The sequence below is a fragment of the Pelophylax lessonae genome, assembly GCF_965119305.1.
Source record: "Pelophylax lessonae genome assembly, chromosome: 1".
Taxonomy (NCBI): domain Eukaryota; kingdom Metazoa; phylum Chordata; class Amphibia; order Anura; family Ranidae; genus Pelophylax; species Pelophylax lessonae.
The window spans coordinates 579,684,304-579,706,678 of NC_138768.1; the positions used below are offsets into that span (position 1 = coordinate 579,684,304).

The following is a 22,375-nucleotide window of genomic DNA, read 5'->3' on the forward strand; positions in this document are numbered from 1 at the left end:
ATTACATTCTTCTTTGCTTTTTTTTCCCCACCCCCTCATGCACGTCCCAATGGTCAAGAAGATATGAAGCTGCGTCTGTCAATGAACGATAGAGAAAACTGGATTTTTGACTTACCGTAAAATCCTTTTTTCTGAAGTTCATTGACAGACACAGCACCCGCCCCCTCTAATTATGAGTAGAATGGGGTTGTGGTCTTCTAAACACTGCTTGCAACAAAACTGTGGGCTGTAGCAGAGTGTGTGGTGTTATGCCTGCAGGGACTGCCCCATAGGCATGGTGAAGTTTGTTCCTGCCTAGTGTTCTACTCCTGTAGGGGGCAGCATAACCCAATGGTCAAGAAGATATGAAGCTGTGTCTGTCAATGAACTTCAGAGAAAAGGATTTTATGGTAAGTCAAAAGTTTTTTCTTTATTTGCTATTTTTTCCCCCCAAGAAAGTGGAGTTACCCTTTAACAAACATCATTATGTAACACATGGCAGCTGATGTTTATTAAACCAGGAATGATGGAATTAAAGTTAAGCAAGTACATAAGCAGAATTTGCTATGCAGATACTGTGAGTAAGTAAGGCCTAAAAAATTATATGGAGGAGGCCCTTTTACTAACAGCAGGGTTTTTCAACCGGGGTTCCGCAGAGAGTCTTCGGGTATTGTGGCCACGTCCTGGTCTGAGCACTACTTTCGTGTTAACACATGTGCACAGTGACTCTGCGAGGAGAAAAAGAGCACAGCCTGCACGGCTCTGTCCTCCTCCTCCCTACAGCTATGTGAACTATTACCAGTAAAGCAGAAAGCTGTGCGGACTGCCCGCCGGCATCCTACCAACTAATGACGTCATCGGTTGTTAAGAAAACATGTCAGGCGGCACTACAGCTTTCTGCTTTACCTGCAATATTTCACATAGCTGTTCACATAGTTCATATAGCTGTAGGAAGGAGGAGAGAGCTGTGCAGGCTATGCACTCTCTCTCTCCTCTCGCAGAGTCAATGCACAGGCGTTAACACAAAGTAGCACTCTCCTCCCAATGAGCAGGATTTGACCACTGCCCCTATCTCCTCCTCCTCCTCACACTGCTCTTGTAAAGGCAGGGCTTGTACTAAGAGGGGGGATTTGAGGGGATTGTTCTGGGAGAGGGGGAGTGTTGGAGCAGGGCATGTGCTAGAAGTGGGGATTTGGGAGCAGATGAGTTTGGGCTTGGGGGGGGGGGGGGGGGGGTTGTGCTAGGTGGAGGGATTTGGTGGGGAATTTGTGCTAGAAGGGGGAATTTTGAGAGTGGGGCGTTCTAGGAGGGGGATTTGTGCTAGAAGGAGGAATTTAGAGGGGGGAGAGTTACATTGTAAGATCACTGAACTCTCCCCCACAGACTGCATTTTAGGGCTTATTCACACCAGGTGCAGTGCGGTAATGTGCAAAATGGCACGTTTTCCTGTACTGCAAAAAAATGTGCAGCCTTTTGCAGTTGCATTTAGGTTCCATTATTTCATAATGACACCCCCATGCCTCTTGCAAATGCGTATATGTTTAAGCCCATTAAAAAAAGTGACTTGTTCGGGCACACCTTCTGGTGTAAACGAACAATTGGACTGGTGTGCCCGGGTACTGGGCACAGTTTTAAAGGATGCCTTGACTGAAAAAATGTTGAGAAACCCTGACTTACAATATATGTTAAAGTAAAAAACAATTACATTGCTTTTAGAACATTGCTATCAGAATTTTGTCTAGGTATTCTGAAGCAGATATGTTTTTTTCAGTTTAGTGGGTATTGTGAGTGTATATGAGAATGATACTTGAATCCAGTTTGGTTACTTGTAATTCCTTTTTTCTTCAGCAACGTCACTCTCAGCCGGACAACTTCTCTGTGGGGGTCTCTTTTCTACGGATTCTCTTTCCAACTGGTGTGCCGCAGTAGCACTGGCTCATGCTCTGTTAGAGAATTCTACCCAAAAGGAGCAGCTTCTGAGAGTTCAGCTTGCAACCAGTATTGGTAACCCTCCTGTGTCCTTGCTGCAGCAGTGCACCAACATCTTGTCACAGGTAAGAGCTTGTGTTTGGCATGGTACTGAAGAAGCAACTACTGATGATGCACTGACAAAAGAATTTATTAGCAATCACAGTCCATCTACTGCTATAGTTTTTCCTCTTTAGGCATGTTTCTACTTTTTCGTCTGCTCTGTTCAGGTCTATTTTCTTTTTTTGTTAATGCTTTAAATATATGTTGACTTTTATTAATGGGAAAGTATAGCCAAAGCTAGTTTGGCTGTACATCTCCTATAGATCACAGGAGCACAGCTCGTTTTGCGGTCCTGTGACCCGTTTTCAGCAAAGAGCAAGCTGAAGTCTGCTCTCTGCTGACGTCACAGAAGTCCAGGCACCGCATCATCACGATAATGAAAGTCTGGATCCGCCAGGTGCCTGGAGTGACACCCGGCTCAGCTTCTCAGCGTGCCGCTGAGAGCCTGAGCTGGATGCTCCCTGCCCCTCCACAGCCCAGCGCTCCAGTGAGCGAGAAGGGGGCAGAGCAAAGAGCTGCTGACTGACAGTCAGAAGCTCTCTGCTGGGGAGCTGTCAGGACCAAGCGATCGGGGTGTTCCATCGCTCGGTTCTCAGTGTAGAGGTGCCAGGGGACAGATGCAGCATCGGATTGATGCTGCATCCACCCAGGTAAGTATAATTGTGGAAAAAAGGCCAAAAGCCATACTTCTCTTTTAACTACTATTCTTACACTGCAAGGAGCTATTGGATATTACTTACATTAAGCTAAAAAAGATAGCAGCTAATATGCTTGTTTTGCTTGTCATGAATCTAGAGTTCTCCTGGGCTGTCCTTTTTATGTAAATCTTCGTTTCAGGTAGTTTCCCTAGAGAAGTCCCTTTTATAGAGGTGTCACAATAATGTTCTAAAGTAGAAGCAGTACATGTTTTCTTTCACTTGGAAACTAGGATATTCATTCCTTCCGGAAGTGTTTAAAATGTTACTACACAATACAAGAAAGTCAAGTAAAAAAATGTTGTTAGATTAGGGAAGGGCTTGATACCCTTTCATGTCTTTATTGTGGTCTGTTTTTCCCACATCATTGGTTACCAGCATGACATCTAGGGCTTGGTGTGAATTAAATGTCCTGGTTTCCACTCCATGGAATGCATCCTCAATATAAATATTATCTTATATTCTAAAACACCTTTAAAGGCCAGTGACACCATAATTCTAGGTTTCTCTTTTGTTCATTGACGCACACCGCTCCTGATCCTTAACCATTGAGTTATACTGCCCCCTACAGAAGCAGCACACACTAGGCAGGAAAAAGCTGGACTACGCCTATGGGCAGTCCCAGGGGGTATACACCCACTCTCAGCTATATGCACTCAGTTTTCTTCTAAAAAAACACATATAATCGTTAGGCACTAATACCTATACATTGTGCATAAATTAGCACTAGAGTGCAAACGGTAAGGTGCAAACTTTGTCCAAGTCCATGAAAAAAGTCTGTATGGATGAAGGAAAGTTGTCCATTGTTCAGGGCTGCCCTTCAGGTGGGTGGGTGAGGGGAGGGGATAGAAGCTACTTCCCCAAGACATGTAGAGAGAGATAAACAAATAAAAGGCGCCTCTGAGTATGGACTGTAGTAGATTTTATTTAAACAATAATATCAAAACTCGCATTGAGGTTCGTGAGATGGAGCACATAAGATGCCCAAGGGAAAACGTCTGGAGGAGGCTGAGCTGCATTAGTGCCATTCCGGGGATGGCACTAATGCAACATCAGAGAAATGGAGAATGAACATCAGAGAAATGGATTTTACTGTATTTAAAAAATCCCATTTTCTCTGTCTGGTTTCCAATAGGAATATTTAGAAAGTCCACTCCAGAGGGGCAGGGTAACTAGGATTTTTAGCTTGCGCAGAGATCTGGCTGACAGTATGAATTAGGTGTTTGCGCTTCAACAATCGCATTCATTAAGTTATTCCACATTTGAAATCTAAAGAGAATTTTTAGCATACATTTTCCTTTATTTGCCCCTTGGTGTTTGTGAAAATATTGTGATTTATTATATGTATGTTTTGGTGTTGGTTTTTTGACAGTAAAGGGGAGCCTGATTATCTTTCTTTTTAATTCAGAAAACTAGATTTATGTTAAAACCAACTTCTTTAAAGTTTTTCTTAAAACCTAGTGCATGGCTTTCTTGAAACTTATTTAACAAAATAACTCGCTCAAGACATTAAATTTGTGACCTATGATTTACAGGGAGATAAGATCAACAGACGGGTATGTATACGTTGGCACTGCTTGCTGCCACTGCAGGGCTTCTTTTCCTTGCTTTACGATGTGGGTGTTTTTATTTAACTTTTCATAATAACCGCCTTGAAGTGATTCCTACTCACATATTCTCTCGGTTTCTGTCGTATCCCCATTCTCAGTACATTTTAGGGAGCTGGGTCTCATCACTGGTGCTTGTTGTGTACAGAAAACTGCATGACAACTCCACGCTTCTAGGGTTTCCGCTCATCTCACAATTGAATGAGATGAACATTTTTACACTCATTTTTCAGTTTAAAGATGTACTTATTGTCAACCTGAACTAGAGTAGTATTATTACTATCATTATCATCATAATTTTCAGTCCATTCATTAAAGGTGATTAATAATTATGTATCTTTATTTGGGTGCTATAATTACATCTTTAAAGCATTACTTCCTATTTTTTTTTCTGCCTACTTATATGTGTTTTATCTGAGTAGAAATTTCATTTTTAAATAGGAGAGTGATCCTTCAAGGTACCCATACCAACCAATACCATTCGTAAGTGTGAATGGTCATCATTCCAGTCTTTGATCTGGGTATTACCCTTTAGAATACACATTGCTAGCCTAAGACGGTGGCCCTTCATATGTCCATCCTTGTTCTGATTAATATCCTAAAGATCATCACTGTTTGGTCAGTAAAATTAAAGTTAAACTCCAGGCAGATATAAAGGATCCAAATTGATGCATGACATTAAATGTATTTTTCTCTTTTGTTCATTGACGGACTCCGCTCCTCATCTACTTGACTATACATGAGTTATACTGCCCCCCCCTACTGGAGTAGGACTTTAGGCAGAAAAGAACTTGACTACGCCTATGGGGCAGTCCCAGGGGGTATATTCTCACTCTCTGCTATAGGTAATCAGTTTTGTTACAAGCAGTGTCAGAAAAAACCCAACTCCATAGAGCGGTGGTAGCTGTATCTGTCAATGAACATCAGAGAAATGGATTTTACGGTAAGTTAAAAATCCCATCTTCTCTTTCATTCATTGACGGACACAGCTCCTCATCTTCTTGACTACGTGGGACGTCCCAAAGCAGTGTCAAACATGAGGGGTGGGAACAGCAAAAAGAAAAATACTTCCCAAGGCTATGGGGCAGTCCCAGGGGGTATACTCCCACTCTCTGCTATAGGTACTCAGTTTTTTTTCTGCCTAGTCAGGAGTAAGGACCTAGTACCTTGCTGGGATCTCTGGTCCTGGCGATTTTTTTTCTTTTTTAATGGAATTTTTTTTTCTCTTTATTTTGTTCCTAAAGAGAATCTAAAATTAATTGCCGGACTGGGTGACAGACTGAATAATCTAGATCCAGAGGTTCCCCCTAGTCTGTCCAGTTAGCGCGTGCAGAACGCAGCTCCACACTGGGTCGGCCGCAACATAGCCCCACTGGACGTAGGCTGCCCTGCGAGTTAAATGTCTCGCGAGGGCGCATACGACCTGGCTTCAGCCTGAGTCGCAGCGTTCCTCCTGGCCGATCGCACCCACATTATAATGGAGCGGTGGTCTGTTCGTAGGGGTGCCCAGCCTGTTCCTGGTGTGGTAAGTAGCTGTCCCCCCTCTACCCCTGGAGAGTTTTGGGGTGGACGTGGGCCCCTTCTTGGGATGGTCGGACCCCCGGCTCCCCTGATTCCCAGACAGTCCCCCCTTCTCAGTGGTCTTCTGCAGGCCTTGGTCACCACCCATCTGCCCACAGGGGTGGACATACCGTTTTAGGTTGGTCTGGGATGTTGAGCTGGAGATGGAGGTAGGTGTGGAGCAAGCCGCCGGCGACCGGACAATCAAACTTCCGGATGGGCGGTAATCTGCGGTGGGAGCCCCTCCTTCGCCCCTAGTGCTGATCTCTGGATATTTTTCTTCTGATCGCCGCATGGTGTGCAGTTAGTTCAGTGCTGTAAGTGCCTGATCAGTGTTGGGGAGCTTTTTTGTGGTGTTCTCTCTCCCTTCTCTGCTGTAGCAGCGGTAGTGCTCTGTGCTGGGCCTTGTGGTGCCACCAGCGTGGTTGGGTGTCCCTTGCAGTGTAATACACTTTTTTTTGTGTGGGTTCCCCTTTCCATTAATGGAGTCCCTGGAGAGGCTGCACTGACGGTAGTCCTGGAGTCATTGGTGTCAAAGGTAGATTTGGTCCAGGGAAAACAGGCTAGCAAAAAGCATCCCCTGCCTTCACCTGCTTCCTCTGTCTCATTAGACCCTGAATCTGATTCGGCCGCCACTAATGCGAGTTACCCTTCTGGGTCTGTGTCCACTCACCCTGCATGCTCAGATAGTGAGGATAATTCCTCTGCTTCTCTAGCCGCACATGAAAAGGTGCTAGTGGATGCGCTGATTGTATAAGTGCGGGAAACCTTAAAGATGGAAGATGGGGCTAACACAGCATCGGAGGTGCGGGTCACCTTTGGCACCCACAGGTCCTCCAAGGCGGCGAAGGTGTTCCGATTTCCTGCTTTCTTTGACAATATTGTCACAAAACTGTGGGGGTGCCCTAAACACACTTTCCTTAAATCCCTAAGCGTTTTGCAATGTGGTACGATTATGAAGATTCCTTCCTTTAAAAAAATGGACAGTTCCTCCTGTAGTGGACCTTTCCAGGTTGAATAAAGCCACTAATTCTGGTTGAAGAGTCCCCGGTCTTTACAGATCCAGCTGATAAGAGGTCGGTGGCCTTGACACGCCATATGTTCACTGTGGGTGGTTTGGCACTTAGGCCGGTATTTACTATTGCCCTGGTGTCGCAAGCGATGGCTGAGTGGGCAAAACTTCTACGCCTGGACCCGGGAGGAGAACAGCTCCCCCCTGCCTTTGCAGAGCTGGCGGATCACTTGGTCCAAGGGCTACAGTTGTTCTGTGACAACTCTTTGAATGTGGCTCCCTTAATTTCTAGACTGCCTGCCTCAGCAGTGGTCCTGCGGCGTATTATCTGGCTTAAATGCTGGTCTGCGGACCAGGTATCTAAGAAGGCCTTATCCGATCTTCCATTTGTGGGGGATAACCTGTTTTGAAGCTTCCTTGGATGAAATCATCAAAGGCCTCACAGGGGGAAAGAGTACTCTTCTTCCACAGGCTTCCAAGGGTAAGGAGCCCCGTTGCAGACGAAGGCCTTTCTTTTCGGCTCACAAGCGCTCTTTTTGTCCCTCAGGGCAGGGTCTCAAGGCAGGGGTTCTAAGCCCTTCAGGGCCTTTGCTGGGGGTTCTAAGAGGACCTGGTCTGGCAAGTCACGAGCAAATTCTGCCAGACCTGTGGACAAGGATTCCTCTGCGTTAATGGGCGCCCTCACCCATGTCGGGGGTAGGGGGATGCCTTCCCTGGTTTCCGGATCCGTGGACCTCCCTGATACAGGACAAGTGGGTCCACTAAGTCATTTGCTTCAGCTACAAGATCGAGTCTCGATATTATCCTCCGGAAAGATTCTTTCCTTCCAAGCTGCTCTTGTCCCTAGATCGTTTAGGGCAGTGGTCCTCAACCCTGGTCCTCAGGGCCCACTAACAGGCCAGGTTTGCAAGATAACTGAAATACATCACAGGTGATATAATTTGCTGCTCAATGATTGCAGTATTCTAGTCTGCATCTCCCTAAGGTAATACTTAAAATCTGGCCTGTTAGTGGGCCCTGAGGACCGGAGTTGAGGACCACTGGTTTAGGGGATCTCTTTGGGGACTTGTTACTTCAAGGGGTGATTGTTCAAGTTCTGACATCGGAAAGTTTTCAAGGTTTTTACTCAAACCTGTTTACAGTTCCCAGGAAGGAAGGCAAGGTAAGTCCAATTCTGGACCTGAAGACGCTAAACTGCTTTGTGCGGGTACAGAAGTTCCAATTGGAGTCCATTCGCATGGTAATGGCGTCCCTACACCAGGGGGATTTCTTCACTTCCATCGACATAAAGGACACCTAGCTTCACATCCCAATATGTGTGGCCATCAGCGCTTCCTCCGCTTTGCCGTGGGCGAGGAGCATTATCAGTTTGTGGCGTTATCCTTTGCTCTTGCCTACACTCCTCAGGTCTTCACAAAAGTATTGGCCCCGGTGCTAGCATGGTTGCGTCACCGGGGGATCCCGATACTGGGGTATCTAGACGATCTGCTTTTGCGAGCAGAGTCTCCAACTGCTCTTCTGGACACTTTGGAGATTACTCTGCGGAGTTCAATTAGATTCTGAAACTGCCGAGGTCTGCTCTGGTTCCGTCCACCAGTCTGAACTTTCTGGGTCTGACTCTGGACTCGGCCTCAGCCGGGGTGTTTCTTCCTCTGGAAAAACTCCAGAAATTGCAGGAGGCAGTTCAGCTTCTGCTGTCCAGCAGACTGTCATCTCTTCAGACTTGCATGCAGTTGCTGGGCCTGATGGTGTCTACCTTCGAGGTGGTTCCGTTTGCTCAGTTCCACATGAAATCTCTGCAAAAAGAGATCCTTGTAAAATGGAACAAGAATCCTCAGTCTCTAGACCATCTGATCCTGTTGACCTGGTGTACTAGAGGGTTCCTGGTTTGGTGGCTTTGTTCTCTTGCACTTGTCTCTTGTCAGGGAAAAATCTTTTCTTCCCCTGTACTGAACAGTCATCACCACGGATGCCAGCATGTCCGGGTGGGAAGGCGTCCTCGGCACGGATTGTGCTCAGGGCGTCTGGACTCAGGAAGAGTCCAGGCCTCCAATCAATGTACTGGAACTCCGAGCAATCAGACTTTGTCTGGATCATGGGACGATTCATCTGCAGGGGTGTCCGGTTACGAATTCAATCGGACAATGCCACGGCCGTGGCTTATGTCAATCACCAAGGGGGCACAAGAAGTGCCTTGGCGCCTAGGAATGTAGCTGGTATTCTAAGGTGGGCAGAATGTTTCGTTCCATTCCTCTCTTCTGTGCACATTCCAGGGGTGGAAAATTGGCAAGCGGATTACCTGAGTCGACAGGCGTTGGACCAGGGAGAATGGTCACTTCATCCGGAGGTGTTTCATCAGCTGTGCCTCCGGTGGGGTACTCCCGAGGTGAATCTGTTGGCCTCTCGTCTCAACAGGAAAGTACAGAAGTTTGTGGCATGGTCTTGGGATACTCTAGCCGACAGCCACAGACGCCTTAGTGGCTTCTTGGAGTCGGTATCGTCTGATTTCTGCCTTTCCTCCTCTCAAACTTCTACCGAGACTCCTGTGCAGGATCAAGGTAGAAGGGATTCCGGTCATTCTAGTGGCTCCATACTAGCCTCGCCGGTCTTGGTACACTGATCTGGTATGGCTGGTCGCCGATGCTCTTTGGAGACTTCCTCTCAGGGAAGATCTGCTGGCCCAAGGGCCAATTTTCCATCCTGCTTTAGAGTCGCTGGCTGTTGAAAGCCAGGTGCTGAAGGATAAAGGTTTGTCTAAATCGGTGATTCCTACGCTCTTATAGGCAAGAAAAACTACCTCAAGGAAGATTTACCATCGCACTTGGAAGACGTACATTGCATGGTGTGAGTCTTTTAGGGTTCACCTTCACTCCTTTTTGGTGGATCGGATCTTGGCTTTCCTCCAACGGGGGGTTGAGCAGCGCTTGGCCTTGAGTACTATCAAGAGCCAGGTTTCGGCCTTGGCGGTTCTCTTTCAACATCTTTTGGCCACACATTCCTTGGTGCGTACCTTTATCCAGGGAGTTTGACACTTGGCTCCTCCAGTGCAGTCTCCATTGCTGCTTTGGGATCTCAAATTGGTGTTGTCAGTTCTCCAGAAGCCTCCTTTTAAAAATATTCGGGAGGTTCCCCTGCTTAGGTTGTCCAAGAAGGTTGTGTTTTTGGTGGCTAATCAGGGCTGGCGGCGCTGTCTTGTCGTTCACCTTACCTGGTGGTTCAGATGGATAAGATGGTTCTTCGTCCATGTCCATCGTTCCTTCCAAAGGTCATCTCTGATTTCCATTTGAATGAAGACATCATGTTGCCTTCCCTGTGTACCAGACCTCAGCATCCTAAGGAAATTGCCTTGCATTCCCTGGATGTGGTTGGGGCAATGAGGGTGTACCTAGCAGCTATGGAGTCTTTTAGGAAGTCAGACTGCCTATTTGTCCTCACAGATTGACCTTGCAAAGGGTTGGCTGCTTCTGCTGTGACCATTTCCAGATGGATCAGACAGACAGTGATTCAGACTTATTCCATTAAGGGTCGGGTTCCTCCTTTCCCTGTTAAGGCGCACTCTACTCTGGTGCTTAGTGCCTCCTGGGCCTGCCGTCATCCGGCATCAGTGATGCAGTTTTGAAAGGCGGCCACCTGGTCGTCTCTGCACACGTTCACAAATTTTATTAGGTGGATGTGTTGGCATCTGCAGATTCTTCCTTTTGCCGCAAAGTTTTGCAGGTCCTCTTTGAGGGTGTTTTTAATTTTTTTTTAGGTGAGCTCCAGTTGTTTTATGGTTGAGCTCGATGTTGCCTAGTTGGCTATGTTTAGCCTTGGGAAGTATTTTTTTTTGCTGTTCCCACCCCTCATGTTTGACACTGCTTTGGGATGTTCCACGTAGTCTAGAAGATGAGGAGCTGTGTCCGTCAATGAATGAAAGCTAAAATGGGATTTTTGACTTACCGTAAAATCCATTTCTCTGATGTTAATTGACAGGTACAGCACCCCTCTATGGAGTTGGGTTTTTTCTTCTGATACTGCTTGTAACAAAACTGAGTACCTATAGCAGAGAGTGGGAGTATACCCCCTGGGGCTGCCCCATAGGCATAGTCAAGTTATTTTCTGCCTAGTGTCCTACTCCTGTAGGGGGCAGTATAACCCATGTAGTCAAGAAGATGAGGAGCTGTGTCCGTCAATGAATATCAGAGAAATGGATTTTACCGTAAGTCAAAAATCCCATTTTCTCTTTCGTTCACTGATGGACACTGTTCCTCGTCTTTTTGACTACGTTCTATTTTTGCCAGGGTCGCCATGCAAAATGATAACATTTCAAATGAGAGGGAGTGAAAGGAAGAGGGAGTAGATGTCAGGGGACCTGCTGGATCCACCCCGAAAAAATATGAAAATAGTCATGTGGGGGGCAGTGTGCATGAGCATGCACAGTGAGAGTGGCAGCGGACGATGCACAGAATAGGCTGCTATACTGTTGTCACTCTGAGTAAGGAAATTGAGTAAAGAATCAGGATCAACCAGGTATTTACCAGCAGTTACAGCATACAAGAGGGATAGGGTATACTGAAAGGTAGATGCCATATTGTTACATATAATGACCAAAATAAAAATTTAGGTTTAGTGACACTTTAAAGGAATGCATTCACTTACATATACATAACTATATCATTCACCTTCCTCCCAACCCTGCCAATGAAATTTGCCAGTACTACCCAGAGTTTGGAAGTGGTTTACTCCTCTTTGGCACCCAAAATATTATGCTATAGCTGCCTTGATCTTATGTGCTGAGCTACTCTCTAGGGCAGGGGTCTTCAAATTATGGCCCTCCAGTTGATCAGGAACTACAATTCCCATCAGGCCTAGTAGGGCCAAAGTTTGAGGATCCCTGCTCTAGGGCAAGGCTCAATGCACGTGTGACTACTTTTTTTACAGGATAATGGATGTGGGGAGTAGATGTAGACTTTCTGGCCCTGGGCTGGCCAAATACAGTTGGAACTTGGTTCATCTGCACCTGAGGTCAATAATACCATGGAGAAGTTGGCTGCAAAGTTTTATTACACAAACTAAAATTGTGCTTCAGGAATTGCCTGAGTTTTGTGAATTACTAATCGGAATTAACATTTTTGCTTAAGATACTAGCAATGTTTTAACTTCTGTATTAAATGTCATACCTAGAACTATTACAGGATATCTTAACCCAAAAAAGAAAATATTTGTATATTGCAGCTTACCACTCTTTAGATGTTATGGCGCAATTATTATCTTTCACACTAAGAACATTTTCAGCAAGTACAGACAATATCTGTTGGTCTTGACAGAAACGCACTATTAATACTTCTTGTGAATAAACTGAAATTACAAACAATGTTATCTTCTTTCCAAACTTCCCAAGGTATTCTGTCACTACACATTTCCACCCCCATGTAATAGAAGTGAAGTGAGAAAGAAGTGTTCGTAGTCCAAATCAGGAGAGCAGCCTAAGTTGACAACATTCCTCCAAGTATACAGTAAGGTGAGGGAGTGTTGTCACCCTATTCCCCTTTCACACATGCAGACCGTTCAGATCCGCCTGTCAGTTTATGGGGCAGCGGATGTCAGTGGAGACATGTCCGCTGACATCCGATCCGATCCTGTCCGTCAAATCTGGACGGATGGAAACCCTATTTTCCATCCGTCGATCGGATCGGATGGGAAACCGACACGCGGTCCGTTCTCATCCAAATCCCCCAATAGAGGACAGTGGGGATCTGACACCTCCATCTCCACACACAGAGCAGAGACGGAGCTGTCATCCGCCTGCTCAGCGGGGATCGGCGGATCGATCCCCCGCTGAGCAGAAACGGAACAGACAGGTGTGAAAGGGGCCCTAGGAAAGGAAGTGTGTTACTGGCAGGATCACCAGGGGACAATATAAGAGGAAAAAAGTCTGAAAAAAGAAAACTAATACAGCCACCATGTCTAAGGAATAATATGCTGCAATAACCGGGGTTTGAATACACTTTAACTGATATGTGATGTTTGTTTTATCTTTAACTTTTGTCCCCTTATGTAAATTGGGCATGAGCTGTTTATAGTGAATGTATTTTGAACATTTTTAAATCTTTTTCCCCAGTAGTAAAGCAGATAATTCATTTCAGTATTTGACACAATTAAAATGTTTGCCTGTGCCCACACTTTCCTGCATCAGCACAATTGATAGCATAGATTACGTAGAATAGGATGGTATAGGCTTCTGCCACATAACTTTTTCTTGATTAGGACCTTTGTTTATAACATTTGTGAGGAAGAGAAGCCTTGCCCAGGAATATTCATATGTGTGGAATGCCTCTTATACCTTTTATCAGAAATACTTCTTATCAGAATTTATTACACATCTTTTCTGGGCTGTAATTTTTGTCTTTCTTATTCATTAAAGTGGTTCCAAAGGCAGAAGGTATTTTGCCTTAATGGGTTCTCTGCATTAAGGTAAAAAACCTTTTGCATTCAGCATCTCACCTGCCCCCGCTTATACTTAACTGAGCCTGATCTTGATCAAGCAATGTGCACAGGAACAGAGGCTCTCTCTGCTATCTTTCTCCTCAGAGACAGCAGCAAAAGCCATTTGATCCTGCTGCTGTCAATCACAGCCAGTGAGGAGGGAGGGGGGGGGGGAGAGACAGGACCGAGACACTCTTTGTGTGCCCATGGACGCACAGAGCAGGGCTCGGGATCGAGCATGCGTGAGTGCCCCCATAGCGAGCGGCTTGCTATGAAGGCACTCGACGGGGATGAGGAGCCAGGTGGGGGACCAGAGAAGAGGAAAATCGGGGCTGCTTTGCAAAACCATTGCATAGAACAGGTAATTTGACATGTTTGTTATTTTAATTTTTTTTTTTTTTTTTTTCTTTAAATTAAACCTTTAATATCAATTTAAGGGAAACAGGATTATTTTTATTTAGAGACAGTTGGGTTAAACTGCCACCCATTGGCAAACAAAGCTATTGACCAGCCAGGTATACCCTGCTCCCAGTATGCTTTAGTTTTTGCTAGTGTTCTAGGAGGATGGATGTTTTTTCCCTTTATTTTTTCTAGAAAACAATTAATCCACATCGGAAATTAAATGCAGAATCACTAGCTGGCTTCTCAGGCATGTACCTACTCCTTGCTCCGTTCCCACCTTTTCAGCAAGGAGAGTAAGAGAGGGCTCCTCTAGAGACTTTGCCTGCAGTCTTCTTCCCACATTTGCTTTTATTTGAGAGAGACATGCAATTTCACTTTGATTAGTCCTTGCTGTCCTCTACAGTAACCAGGTCACGTTGTGCCATTTAGGCCACTCCCACTTTTAGCTTTCACAGCTGATTTGTAAATTCCCAAAGTTTTTACCTGGCCTTCTTAATTATATTGTCTTTGGTAAGCAGTGCAACATGTCAGATCCCAAGAACATCTAACCAAATTTTAGACCTGAAAGCTTTAAATGTCCTTCTAAATAGCCTCAAAAATTCAACAACATACTGGACAAAAATGTCTCCAGATGATGAGATCCTCCAGCAGAAGCAGTGGATGCTCTGTTGACCTTGTGCTCTCAGCCCAACCAAATTGTTTGCCTTTGCTCCTCTTAAACCCCTTTCTCGCCTACTCCACAGGATTAAGGTGGAGATCATTCCGGTGATACTTATAGCTTCAAACTGGCCCACGTATATGATGCTCTAACTCAGTGTTTCTCAACTCCGGTCCTCAGGGCACACTAACAGGCCAGATTTTAAGTATTACCTTGGGGAGATGCAGACTAGAATACTGCAATCACTGAGCAGCAAATTATATCACCTGTGATGTATTTCAGTTTTCTTGCAAACCTGGCCTGTTAGTGCGCCCTGAGGACCGGAGTTGAGAAACGTTGCTCTAACTGAATCAAGGTAGATACTCCATGGGGTTGGGGCTAAATCAACTGGATCCTCTATTCCAGGGGCCAATCTACCACCCCACTCATGGTCACAGGCTTTAATGGCTTGGCTGTTGAAAATCCCATGTCTTAAAAGACAGGATTTGAAGTAAAGGCTAATATACCGAAGGTTTAACATTTTGCTTACCCCCTCTGCATACTTCATGCCTCATGCTGCATACTGTTTGTAAAACAGCTGTGTGTAAATACCTTTTTACTTTTATCTCCTTCGGTGAAATCTTGTTATTGCAGTGAAGGAGATTAAAAAAAAAAAAGTGGTTACACAGAGTTGTCTAACAAATTGTATCCTGCATGGGTATGAGGACTCAATATTTTACACCTCCGGTATATTCGTCTTTACTTCCACTTCAGTTAATTAAAAAAAAATGGTAAATATACCTCTTATGGCCACTGTGATATAGTTGACTTATAATCAAAATAGGTGAGCTGCCCTATATTTTCTTTTCAGCTGATCCATCAGCCAATGCTTACAGCATTATGATAAAAGCCTGAAAACCTGCCCTCTCTGCAGGTTTTGGCCCACAAGGCTTTTCAGTCTTTTGTTTTAACATATTCATGAATTTAAAACCGCTCCAGTACAAATATGTGGACTGTTTTATTTTCTAAAACATTTGTCATTCTGTTTAATCGCTTTACAGTACATAAAGTACCCCAATCTATAACTAGCCTTTGCAGTAAGGTACACATAGAAGGGCAGCGCACATCACAAAGATTTCTCAGCACATTTACCAACTAGCCTGCAAAAAAAAAAAAAATTGACTCGGTCTAAGGGTCCATGTACACGGGACGTTGTTAAAAGTCCCTTTGAATGCTGGAATTTTTAGGACGTTTGAAACGTCCGTTCGGTCGCGTTTGTACCCGCGTTTAGCGGGCGTTTGCGGGCGTTTGCGTTTAGAACCGTTCCTAGAGGTCAAAAAAATTATTCCCCTTTAAAATGGAAAAACGCGAACGCCAAACGCGGGTCATCGCGTTCGGACGCGTTTGGTCGCGTTTTTGCGTTTGAAACGCCGGGAAACACACGTTCGAACGCAAATAATTGCGTTCTAAAAAAAGTCCCTGAACGCAACTGACCGCAAACGACCTGGTGTACATGGACAGATAAGATAAAATGTAGATGGGTTCAGGGGCTTCTAAAAAAAACGCCCCAACTGCTCCTAAACGGCCATTTCCAGCGTACATGGAGCCTAACAATTATTGTTAAAAACAGAGGGTTTTGATTGCACACATTTGCAAGTATATGTGGAAGCCACAGTGCCCATATTAAAGCTCATCTGTATACAGCGGTCCTAACTCTATAATTTTCAGTCTCTCAAGTTGGAGCACACATAGCAGTGGATAGATTAAGGGCAGATTTGCCTGGAGGGAGCTCACCCCTCCTTAAAGCGGAGTTCCGGCCTCAAAATCAAAAAAAAAAAAAACGATTTTGGGCCATCCGCTTGCTAAGGGTCACCTGAAAAAGAAATGGATGCTCCCGGTTTTTTTTTTTTTTTTGTTCTCACCTTGTTTTAGAAGAAAATATACTCACCTACCTTCCACTTCCTCCTTCTGCAGCCGCGTCCCGCGCCGTCACTTCCGGCTTGCGATGACTCCTGGGAGCTGAACGTCATTGCTCCCAGGTGTCACATGCCCAGCTGTGCAGGGATGCCGCGCCTGCACCGGAAGTGACGAGCGGGGCCGGTGCAGGGCATTCTGGGACTCCGACGTCACCGAAGAGGAGGCAGAAGAGGACGCGCTGGCTTCAGCTGCCCACACCTGAGATGGGAGCGCTGGAGAAGAAAATTTCAAGGTAAGTATTTCTTCCAAAAGGTAAGTACGACCATTATGGAATGTACTAGCCCTGACTGTCCAGGGGGTATTTTTATCTAAAATTCACCCCCGAGGCCAGAACTCCGCTTTAAAGGCACAGGGACATCACTATACAGAAAATGTAGCTCTGCTGCTTCTATATTACCTTCCTACTTCTAGCATGTTCATTCAACTATTAATGACCATTACTACACTGGTTCTGTTTGTGCCTTCCCCCTTCTTTAGCTGCCTAAACTACCTCCTTAAAGCGGAGTTCCACCCAAAAATGGAACTTCCGCTTTAGGTATTCCAACCCCCTGACATGCCACATTTGGCATGTCATTTTTTTTGGGGGGGAGCGGGTACCTAGTTTTGACAGGTACCCGCTCCCACTTCCGCTCGGAGCGCCGCGGCGCCCTGAACGGAAGTTCTCCTCTCCCCCTCCCTCCCTGCAATCTTCTGGGACACGTCAGAGGTCCCAGAAGATTGCCGGCCAATCAAGACGCGCAGCGCGACTCGCGCATGCGCAGTGGGTACCCGACTGTGAAGCCGCAAACTGTCACAGCCGGGTGCCTACAGCAGTGATGCCGAGGGAGAGGATCGAGGCTTCGGGCGGCCGCATCGCTGGACCATTGGACAGGTGAGTGAAATGGCTGGAACTCCGCTTTAAGCTCCCAGTGTCTGAAAGGAGAAGTACAGCCAAAACTCTTTTGGCTATACTTCTCTTGTGGGTCAGAGGAGTGCACTTAGTTTTGCACTCCTGTGACCCAGATTTAGCCAATGCCATAGAGCACGGTCAAGGCTCTGCAGTGATCCTAACAATAATGTTGGGATCCACTTAGATTCCTGGTCAGCAGCTGGCTCATCCTCTGAGTGCAGCTGAGAGCCTTAGCCATTTGTTCCCGCCCCCTCCACCTCCCGACACTCCATTGAGCACTGGAGGGCAGAGCCCAGAGCGGTGACTGAAAACGGAACAATCGGCGATCTTTGATTGCTAATGTCTCTTTGTAAACCTAGAGGGGGAGGACTGGATTGATGCTATAGCCATCTTGGTGAGAATGTGTGATTATTCATTTTTTTATTATTTTATTCCTGCACTTTGAAATATATTAGTGTGCAATGCAAAAGAGCTTCTGTGACCCATGTTCACATTTTGACTCTGAAAATCTCAGCCTGATGTATTATGTAAAAAGGTTTATGAAAATTTACTGTAAAGGTAGGTTTCATATCATGATATATAAAAATGCGTTTTCTGGGTTTTTGACTGAAAACATAGCTGGTTATGTTTATGCTTGCAGTTTTATTTACTGTTGAATGGCATTTTATATACATGTATCCCTGCCGGGTGTTTTAAGCTTCATCTATGTGTTTTAATCTCTGAATGATTTAGGTTCTGTGTGAGGAACAAGTTACATCTCTTAGTAGATGAACATTGTCATTTGAAGTTTTCTTATACTGTATGTGTTCATTGACTGTCTCCAATTTTTTTTTTGCAGGGTAGTAAAATACAGACCAGGGTTGGGCTGTTAATGTTGCTGTGCACCTGGTTATCCAACTGCCCCATTGCAGTTACACATTTCCTTCACAATGCAGCTAATGTGCCTTTTGTATCCTTTGTGGTTTATGTTATAACTGCTCTTTATTAGCAGTAAAATTTATTTGAACATATTAACTTTTTACATATCCTGTACCTGAGAGAAAAAAAAACATAATTTGACTTCACACAGTTCAGTATTGTGTGTGTGTGTGTGTATATATATATATATATATATATATATATATATATATATATAAATGTATGTATGTGTATACAGTGGGTACGAAAAGTATTCAGACCCCCTTAAATTTTTCACTCTTTGTTATATTGCAGCCATTTGCTAAAATCATTTAAGTTCATTCTTCTTCCTCATGAGTGTACACATAGCACCCCACACTGACAGAAAAACACAGAATTGTTGACATTGTTGCAGATTTATTAAAAAAGAAAAACTGAAATATCACATGGTCCTAAGTATTCAGACCCTTTGCTGTGACACTCATATATTTAACTCAGGTGCTTTCCGTTTCTTCTGATCATCCTTGAGATGGTTCTACACCTTCATTTGAGTCCAGCTGTGTTTGATTATACTGATTGGACTTGATTAGGAAAGCCACACACCTGTCTATATAAGACCTTCCAGATCACAATGCATGTCAGAGCAAATGAGAATCATGAGGTCAAAGGAACTGCCTGAAGAGCTCAGAGACAGAATTGTGGCAAGGCACAGATCTGGCCAAGGTTACAAAAAGATTTCTGCTGCACATAAGGTTCCTAAGAGCACAGTGGCCTCCATAATCCTCAAATGGAAGACGTTTGGGACGACCAGAACCCTTCCTAGAGCTGGCCGTCCGGCCAAACTGAGCTATCGGGGGAGAAGAGCCTTGGTGAGAGAGGTAAAGAAGAACCCAAAGATCACTGTGGCTGAGCTCCAGAGATGCAGTCAGGAGATGGGAGAAAGTTGTAGAAAGTCAACCATCACTGCAGCCCTCCACCAGTCGGGGCTTTATGGCAGAGTGGCCCGACGGAAGCCTCTCCTCAGTGTAAGACACATGAAAGCCCGCATGGAGTTTGCTAAAAAACACCTGAAGGACTCCAAGATGGTGAGAAATAGGATTCTCTGGTCTGATGAGACCAAAATAGAACTTTTTGGCCTTAATTCTAAGCGGTATGTGTGGAGAAAACCAGTCACTGCTCATCACCTGTCCAATACAGTCCCAACAGTGAAGCATGGTGGTGGCAGCATCATGCTGTGGGGGTGTTTTTCAGCTGCAGGGACAGGACGACTGGTTGCAATCGAGGTAAAGATGAATGCGGCCAAGTACAGGGATAACCTGGACAAAAACCTTCTCCAGAGTGCTCTGGACCTCAGACTGGGCCGAAGGTTTACCTTTCAACAAGACAATGACCCTAAGCACACAGCTAAAATAACGAAGGAGTGGCTTCACAACAACTCCGTGACTGTTCTTGAATGGCCCAGCCAGAGCCCTGACTTAAACCCAATTGAGCATCTCTGGAGAGACCTAAAAATGGCTGTCCACCAACGTTTACCATCCAACCTGACAGAACTTGAGAGGATCTGCAAGGAGGAATGGCAGAGGATCCCCAAATCCAGGTGTGAAAGACTTGTTGCATCTTTCCAAAAAAGACTCCTGGCTGTATTAGATCAAAAGGGGGCTTCTACTAAATACTGAGCAAAGGGTCTGAATACTTAGGACCATGTGATATTTCAGTTTTTCTTTTTTAATAAATCTGCAACAATGTCAACAATTATGTGTTTTTCTGTCAGTATGGGGTGCTATGTGTACATTCATGAGGAAGAAGAATGAACTTAAATGATTTTAGCAAATGGCTGCAATATAACAAAGAGTGAAAAATTTAAGGGGGTCTGAATACTTTTCGTACCCACTGTATAATATACAGTGAGGGGAAAAAAGTATTTGATCCCCTGCTGATTTCGTACGTTTTCCCACTGACAAAGAAATGATCAGTCTATAATTTTAATGGTAAATTTATTTTAACAGCGAGAGACAGATTAACAACAAAAATATTGTCCACCCTCATTTCATCTTCATCAACCTGGTAGATGGCAGCAGATTGTTATCAAAAGTGTCTTGGTCCTTTTTTACATTTATCCTTTCTTCGATGATATGAAGTTTGGCAGTACTGCATGCTGAAAACACACCACACCATGATGTTCTCACCTCCTAACTTCACTGTTGGTATGGTGTTTTTGGGGGTGATGTGCAGTGCCAATTGACCTCCAAACATGGTGTGTATTATGGCATTCAAAGAGTTAAATTTTGTTCTCATCTGACCAGACTATATTCTCCCGGTATTTCACAGGCTTGTCTAAATGTTGTGCAGCAAACTTTAAACAAGCTTCAACATGCTTTTTCTTCAGCAGTGGAGTCTGGTGAGCATGCAAACAGGCCATGGTGGTTGCGTGCATTACCTATTGTTTTCTTTGAAAAAAATTGTTCCTGCTAATTCCAGGTCTTTCTGAAGCTTTCCACAAGTGGTCCTTGGCTCTTGGACAACTCTTCTGATAATTTTTTTTACTGTGTTTAAAATCTTGCGAGAAGTACCTGGTCATGGCCAGTTTATGGTGAAATGTTCTTTCCACTTCCGGATTATGTCCCTAACAGTACTCACTGGAACATTCAAAGGTTTAGAAATGCTTCTGTAACCAGTGCCATCAGAATGTTTTGGAACAATAAGGTTGCGAAGGTCTTGGGAGAGCTCTTTGCTTTTACCCATCATGAGATAACTCTTGTGTGACACCTTGGTAATGAGACACCTTTTTATAGGCCATCAGTTGAGACTGAACCAGCTGATATTAATTAAAACTGACAAGGGGCTGGGTTGCTTTCTAATTACTGATAGATTTCAGCTTGTGTCATGGCTTTTCATGCCTTTTTTGCACCCATTTATTCCATGTCATTCCATTTATTACACATAACCTATTTTCTGAACCTTTTTGATTTGGTTCTTTTTATGTATATATTGTATGGGCTGTTACCGACATGTGGTAAAAAAAAATCATGTTAATAGCACTTTTAAAAAAATATTTACCTAGAAAAATGGGTTGATGTGTTCAATACTTATTTTACCTGCTGTATATACGTGTGTTTGTATTTATATGTGTGTGTGTGTGTATATATATATATATATATATATATATATATATATATATACACACACACACATTATCTCACAAAAGTGAGTACACCCCTGTAAAAATTATATTATACCTTTTCATGTGACAACACTGAAGAAATGACACTTTGCTACAATGTAAAGTAGTGAGTGTACAGCTTGTATAACAGTGTACATTTGCTGTACCCTCAAAATTCCTCAGCACACAGCCCTTACTGTCTAAACCACTGGCAACAAAAGTGAGTACACCGCTAAGTGAAAGTGTCCAAATTGGGCCCAATCAGCCATTTTCCCTCCTAGGTGTCAAGTGACTCGTGAGTGTTACAAGGTCTCAGGTGTGAATGGGGAGCAGGTGTGTTAAATTTGGTGTTATCTCTCTCTCTCTGTCATACTGGTCACTGGAAGTTCAACATGGCACCTCATGACATACACTGTTTATACAAGCTGTACACTCACTACTTTACATTATAGCAAAGTGTCATTTCTTCAGTGTTGTCATATGAAAAGATATAATAAAATTTACAAAAATGTGAGGGGTGTACTCACTTTTGTGAGATACTGTGTGTGTGTGTGTATGTATATATATATATATATATGTGTATTGTGTGTGTGTGTGTATATATATATATATATATATTATATATATATATATATATATATGTATATGTGTATTGTGTGTGTGTGTGTATATATATATATATATATATATATATATATATATATATATATATATATATATATATATATACATACACACAACATTAAAGGAGCTGCAGGAATATCGGGCATGTACTGGTTGTGTGGTACATGTGACAACAATCTCCTGTAATCTTCATATGTCTGGGCTATGGGGTAGAGTAGCAAGACGAAAGCCTTTTCTTACAAAGAAAAACATCCAAGTCCGGCTATATTTTGCAAAAACAAATCTGAACTCTCCCAAAAGCATGTGGTTGAACTTTTTGGCCATAATTTCAAAAGACGTAATTGGAAAAAACATCAAAAGAACATCATACCCACAGTGAAGAATGGTGGTGGCAGCATCATGCTTTGGGGCTGTTTTTCTTCAGCTGCAACAGGGGCCTT

General features: G+C 44.1%; 1 protein-coding gene across 1 annotated transcript in view; it reads left to right on the forward strand.

Moving 5' to 3' along the window:
- Nucleotides 1–22,375, forward strand: part of USO1 (USO1 vesicle transport factor) — a 170,891-nt gene that overhangs the window by 92,091 nt on the left and 56,425 nt on the right. Inside the window, exons 13-15 of the mRNA XM_082255566.1 lie at nucleotides 1,828–2,033; nucleotides 4,241–4,261; nucleotides 18,093–18,203. Coding sequence (XP_082111692.1) covers nucleotides 1,828–2,033; nucleotides 4,241–4,261; nucleotides 18,093–18,203 — 338 coding nt within the window. The remainder of the gene's footprint in view (nucleotides 1–1,827; nucleotides 2,034–4,240; nucleotides 4,262–18,092; nucleotides 18,204–22,375) is intronic.